A 6710-nucleotide genomic window follows, 5' to 3' on the forward strand; every position below is an offset into this window, starting at 1 on the left:
CTCCCTCTGTTCGCTGATTGGACCTACACAAGTCAGTCGGTTTTCTTCTGAAAACCGACTGATGCACTGAAATCCCAGACCTAGTACAGGAGCAAAATCCAAATTGAGCGGAAGTACGTAGGAGGGCAGAGCCAGGCTACTGATTACCCCCAAGACAAGCTAAACTAAAAAAGAAAATGATCTAAATGATAATATCATTATTATTCAGCTAACAGTTTCAAACATTCCTCCAGTGAAATCATATTTTAAAAGAAAGTCTCACCTCTCACAGCCAGCCAGCTCTCTGGAGATCTTCCCCGCTCAGAGTTGCTGCACCTGTACAACCCTGCATCAGACGTAGACACAGCAGGGATGGTCATCTCTCCTGCAGCCTCAGTCCTGACCAGAGATCCATCCTTGTAGAAGGCAGCAGTACGGTCAGAGGGAGGAGGCTGGTATCTACAGTGTAGAGTCACAGCTTGTCCCTGGTTCACAGGGAGGACAGGACTGTCCAGGATCACAGCTCCATCTACAATAGAGGAGATAGATTCAAATGATCTTTCCAGAATTCAATTAAACGACAGTGATTTATTCAGACCATGTGAACGTACCATGTACTGTGATGTTGACAGCATGGCTGTGTTCTCCTGAGCCAGACTCACACCAGTACACTCCACTGTCCCCTGAGGACCCTGAGGACAGGTCTTTCACATAGCAGGAGGAACCCACTAAAGACCCCCAGCCTGCTCCACACTGTGAAGACCTTCCTTCTGTGGTGGTCCTCCTCACCCTCCCTCCAACAGAGCTCCCCTGCTCCTCACAGCTCAGGGTGAAAGTGTTATAATTGAAGAACTGAGATCTCCTGGGACTGACGCTCAGAGAGACTGCAGGATAGAGAGAGACTGTAGGAGAGCATGGGCAACACAGAGAGAGGAGATCACAGCTGTAAACTGTATGTCACATCATAAACAACTTTCAACCTGAATTGAGAAACATGCTCTGTAAGCTAGTCAGAGTGCTGAGAGGATAGAACTGTGAAACAAGGATAGAACAGTAGATGATGCAACAGTAGAACCAGGATAGAACAGTAGAATATGCAACAGTAGAACCTAGATAGAACAGAAGAACCAGGATAGAACAATGGAACAGTACTCACAGCAGCAGAGAGGTGAGAGGATGGAACAGCAGACACAGAGCATCAAGCAGAGTGGTGTGAACTCCATCCTGTCTGGCTGCTGACTGACTGTCTAACCAGCAGGGGGGCGGATACCATGATACACACACACACACACACACTGTCTAACCAGCAGGGGAGCGGATACCATGATACACACACACACACACACACTGTCTAACCAGCAGGGGGGCGGATACCATGATACACACACACACATTGTGTAACCAGCAGGGGAGCGGATACCATGATACACACACACACACATTGTCTAACCAGCAGGGGAGCGGATACCATGATACACACACACACACACACATTGTGTAACCAGCAGGGGAGCAGATACCATGATACACCCACACACTGTATCAAGGCCGTAGCCATGGAGTCAACATTGGGGGGGACGAATGACATTTTTTATGATACTTTCGGACAGCGTGCGTGGTTGCCTGTCGTAGCGTAGCACATTTATATTTTTATATCAATATATTAGGGGGACATTTTGACCAGATTTGAATATTGGGGAGGATGTGCCCCCCCCCCAATATGTATTATGATTACAGCCTTGCACTGTATAAGCAGCAGGGGCCTGGTACCATGAGATGCATATTTACCTCACTTCTTGCTTCCTGAGAGAGAGAGAGAGAGAGAGAGAGAGAGAGAGAGAGAGAGAGAGAGAGAGAGAGAGAGAGAGAGAGAGAGAGAGAGAGAGAGAGAGAGAGTGAGAGAGTAGGAGGGTATGAAAAGTATGTGTGTGTATCTATTGGTGGTGTAAGGAGAAGTTAGCTGTGAACGTGGGTTGCATGCAGTTTATCCACTAGGGGGTGGTGTTGAGTTGTAAAGGGTATCAGTACAAGATACTACACAAAATGTTGTCGACCACTAACTGTGAGTATTTCTCTCTCTGTGATTTGAACACACACAATATTGTAAGAGAAACTGCTCTGTAGGAAAACCTTTTCATGTTATAGGTACTGTGCAGCTTTGTGTATGCTGGTGGGGTTCAAGTTTGAGCCCTGTTATCTAGTGGATGAAACAGGGCACTACAGGGGTACTACCGCAAATTTTCGTTCGCCTTCAGACAGACTTATATATTAATAGACACCGCTACTTCTGTCTTCCAAGATGGCGTCCCCATTCATTTCTATGAAAAGTGCTCAGTGGCGCAGTGAGGCAAGCGAGAGCGCGAAACCGGACCGCGCCATCTTTCCAGTTCCGGCTCGTCCGGTCTTGCGCAGAACATTGGCTCGCCTTTTTCCTAGCTCCGAGCATATCGTGCATGCTTGCAACTAGCTGTACACGTCATACTTTGCGACAACCAGTCGCGAGCGTGTGAGCTAAGGCATTGCATTGGAGTTAATGGGGTACAAGTCCCATCAAGATGCAGATAGCCTACATCATGTGAACTTTACGAAAATCAATGGTCAATTGGTCAATCAATTGGTTTTTAGAAATATAGGCCTATTCTAGATGGAACATATGTTCCACACATGACTCAGAATCAGAATTCGGTTTATTCACCATGTATGTTATACAAACACAGAATTTACTGTGGCAGGGAACATATACGAATCTTAAATTAAGTAAAGGTACAGAAGTTGAACTATTCCTAAAAACTAAACAATCTAAGAATAAAACAATTTAAATAAAGAAAAGAAAATATATATAAAAATAAAAATAAGAATAAGAATGAGCAGCATGAGTGGTCAACATAGTGCAATAGTGCAATCAGATACTGGGTTAAATAATGAGTGAATGTCAATGGGAGTCCTTGGCCTTGTTGAAGAGGCCAGTAGCAGATGGAAAGAAACTGTTCTTATGCCGTGAGGTTTTGGTCCTGATGGACCGCAGCCTTCTGCCGGAGAGGAGTAACTGGAACAGGGAGTGACCAGGGTGGGAGGGGTCGGCCACAATCTTCCTCGCTCGCCTCAGGGTCCTCGAGGTGTGCAGGTCCTCGAGGGTAGGCAGATTGCAGCCGATCACTTTCTCAGCAGTGCGGATGATACGCTGCAGTCTGCTCTTGTCCTTGGCAGTGGCAGCAGCGTACCAGATGGTGATGGAAGAGGTGAGGATGGACTCAATGATGGCTGTGTAGAAGTGCACCATCATTGTCTTTGGCAGGTTGAATTTCTTCAGCTGCCGTAGGAAGTACATCCTCTGTTGTGCTTTCTTGGTGAGGGAGCTGATGTTAAGTTCCCACTTGAGGTCCTGGGAGAGGATGGTGCCCAGGAAGCGGAAGGACTCCACAGTGACTGGGGAGTCGCACAGGGTGATGGGGATGAGTGGGGCTGTGTTCTTCCTGAAGTCCACAACCATCTCCACTGTCTTAACCCTTGTGTTATCTTCGGGTCATTCTGACCCATCAGTCATTGTGACCCACCGTCGTATTGCGACAAATTTACCACATACAAAAACAAAGTGAAGCCTTTTCTTTTAACCGTTGGGCTGTCTCAGACCCCCCACATTGCAAAGGTTAAAAGAAAAGTATTTTTATTTGTTTTTGTATTGGGTAAAATTGGGTAAACACAACGATGGTTCGTTATGAACCTTTGGGTAACATGACCTAACGGTTAAAAGAAAAGGCTTCACTTTGTTTTTGTATGTGGTAAAGTTGTCGCAATATGACGGTGGGTCACATTGACTGATGGGTCAGAAAGACCCGAAGATAACACAAGGGTTAAGAGCATTGAGCTCTAAGTTGTTCTGGCTGCACCAGGTCACCAAGTTGTCAGCTTCCCACCTATAATCAGACTCGTCCCCGTCAGAGATGAGCCCAATGAGGGTGGTGTCGTCGGCAAACTTCAGACGTTTGACAGACGGATGACTGGAGGTGCAGCTGTTGGTGTACAGGGAGAAGAGCAGAGGGGAAAGGACGCAGCCCTGGGGAGATCCGGTGCTGATGGACCGGGAGTCAGAGACTTGTGTTCCCAGCTTAACGCACTGCTTCCTGTCAGACAGGAAGTCTGTGATCCACCTGCAGGTGGAGTCGGGCACGTTCAGCTGGGACTCACCAAATAGCCTATACGTTGTTATTTTTGCTTTGTGTTTTTAGTATGACTGCTTAAGTAATGTGGGTCAGGTGGCTGAGCGGTGAGGGAGTCGGACTAGTAATCCGAAGGTTGCCAGTTCGATTCACGGTCATGCCAACTGACGTTGTGTCCTTGGGCAAGGCACTTCACCCTACTTGCCCCGGGGGAATGTCCCTGTACTTACTGTAAGTCGCTCTGGATAAGAGCGTCTGCTAAATGACTAAATGTAAATGTAAATGTAATGTAATGTGTTGGATTAAAGAAACTGTAAATTTGAATATCTGGCTCCGTCGTTGTTCTAGCTCGGCAAAGCAAACAAAATTAAATAAGCCTATATATGTTAATATTATAATGATTATGAGTGTTGCTTTACTATTACTAGCTTACAGTTATTGTTAATGCCATCATTGTGGTGTTAAATGACATAACGTTACATAACCATAACAATATTGTGGTTATCAGCTGAAATCATGTCTAGACATGATTTATTGCTCTGATTGGTTGTAGGCCTATCCAATTGAGCGAAGAGGCTTTTTTTTTCCGGGTTCGGTTGAAACACGCCCCATACTCACAGCGCAACGGAGCGGTATCAGACTCGTATTCTGACTAGAATTATGAGTATGACAACGTCAGGCTAACGATTAACATGCCTTAACATGCCACGATATCACTTATTATATTAGGCTATAATTACGTTTGTCATGCCATGAACATAATAACGTTCATTACAAAATGGGTAAATCTGCTTTAAAATAACGGAAATAAACTCTACAAACAACCGTCATGTATGTGTGCAACCATTTGTAAAACTGGCTACAGCTAAGGCAGGCAACTGTAGATCATCAAGCCTAAAGAATGTATAATACATTACAACACATATTCTAGAACTGTAATCACCAGCTGCATATCAGGCACGGCACTAACTATGATCCCAGTTATTAATATGTGTGTCATTTGAATCACTGAATGCATCACGGGCACTGTGCACGAGTGAATATAACAACAGGATTTATGAAGGAGGCATGTCTTAAAGTTATGTATTGTGCTTATTAAAGTTATGCATTGTGCTTATTAAAGTTATGAAACTTAGAAGTGTGCTCAAGCTTAAACATTGGGTCTCACACTGAGTGTGGGAAGCAGGCTGTTCTTTGTGTCTCTATCTTTTCATTTTCAGAAACAACCTTGAATCTGGGTGGAGATGGCACCCAAGCAGGTGGGACGCGGAGGCAAGAACAACTCCCTGATGCACGAGAGAACAAGCTCAACCCTCTTTTCATCTTTCTGTTTTAATTGCACTGCATATTATATGCTGGGGCAGGGAAAGATAGCCAGTTGGACTTCGTGAACCAGCCCAAACTCTGTTGCGGGTAGGGAAACGTAGACAACCCCAGAGCTCTGTACTTGTTGATTTCCAACTGCTGCATTAAAGCTGATATTATCGGACCTCTGCGACTCCAGACCACTCTTTCTAGAACACAGATTTGTGTCATAGAATACCATCATTACTTATTGGAATAGACACAAAGATTTAGAATCCTTCAACTGGTGACCCCGACGCTGAAAAGAGGGAGTCCAGAGGGTTCCGGCCCGACCGACGGATCGGGGGAGAGACCCATACACCGGTGCGAGGAGACAGACGTAATCGTCAGAGGCCTCAACATAAAAAAAAAGTAAGCAGACACCTGTTAATTCAAAGTACTGCTATTCGGAACTGAGAACCAAATTTAGACGATTACTATGTTTCATCGTACCTAGTCAAACCAACAGTGGTGGGAAATCAACCGTTTTTGTGTTTTGTCTTGTCCAAGGGGAGGTTAGAGTCCTCTCCAGGGGTTAGAGTCCCTAAATTCGTTGTCTTGTCCAAGGGGAGGTTAGAGTCCTCTCCAGGGGTTAGAGTCCCTAAATTCGTTGTCTTGTCCAAGGGGAGGTTAGAGTCCTCTCCAGGGGTTAGAGTCCCTAAATTCGTTGTCTTGTCCAAGGGGAGGTTAGAGTCCTCTCCAGGGGTTAGAGTCCCTAAATTCGTTGTCCTTATCCAAGGGGAGGTTAGAGTCCTCTCCAGGGGTTAGAGTCCCTAAACTCGTTGTCCTTGTCCAAGGGGAGGTTAGAGTCCTCTCCAGGGGTTAGAGTCCCTAAACTCGTTGTCCTTGTCCAAGGGGAGGTTAGAGTCCTCTCCAGGGGTTAGAGTCCCTAAATTCGTTGTCTTGTCCAAGGGGAGGTTAGAGTCCTCTCCAGGGGTTAGAGTCCCTAAATTCGTTGTCCTTGTCCAAGGGGAGGTTAGAGTCCTCTCCAGGGGTTAGAGTCCCTAAACTCGTTGTCCTTGTCCAAGGGGAGGTTAGAGTCCTCTCCAGGGGTTAGAGTCCCTAAATTCGTTGTCTTGTCCAAGGGGAGGTTAGAGTCCTCTCCAGGGGTTAGAGTCCCTAAACTCGTTGTCCTTGTCCAAGGGGAGGTTAGAGTCTTCTCCAGGGGTTTGAGTCCCTAAATTCGTTGTCCTTGTCCAAGGGGAGGTTAGAGTCCTCTCCAGGGGTTAG

At 46.0% G+C, this 6710-nt stretch overlaps 1 protein-coding gene across 1 annotated transcript; it reads right to left on the reverse strand.

The window, feature by feature from the left end:
* Positions 1-245: 245 nt before the first annotated feature.
* LOC136944890 (Fc receptor-like protein 5) lies at positions 246-2295 on the reverse strand. Its single transcript, XM_067238817.1, has 3 exons — positions 2265-2295; positions 591-863; positions 246-508 (listed from the first exon to the last, which is right to left on the reverse strand). The coding sequence occupies exons 1-3, from the start codon at positions 2293-2295 to the stop codon at positions 246-248; spliced, it is 567 nt and encodes a 188-aa protein (XP_067094918.1).
* Between the last annotated feature and the right edge of the window lie 4415 nt (positions 2296-6710).

The sequence above is a fragment of the Osmerus mordax genome, chromosome 1 (genome assembly GCF_038355195.1).
Source record: "Osmerus mordax isolate fOsmMor3 chromosome 1, fOsmMor3.pri, whole genome shotgun sequence".
Classification (NCBI taxonomy): Eukaryota; Metazoa; Chordata; class Actinopteri; order Osmeriformes; family Osmeridae; genus Osmerus; species Osmerus mordax.

What these genes read in the sequence shown, in the direction of transcription:
- LOC136944890 (XM_067238817.1), bottom strand. Translation starts at nt 2,295, where the DNA reads ATGAATGGGGACGCCATCTTGGAAGACAGAA. An exon ending in CGCCATCTTGGAAGACAGAA is followed by an intron (nt 864 to 2,264) that starts GTAGCGGTGTCT and finishes TCTATCCTGCAG; the next exon opens with TCTCTCTGAGCGTCAGTCCC. An exon ending in TGTCAACATCACAGTACATG is followed by an intron (nt 509 to 590) that starts GTACGTTCACAT and finishes CCTCTATTGTAG; the next exon opens with ATGGAGCTGTGATCCTGGAC.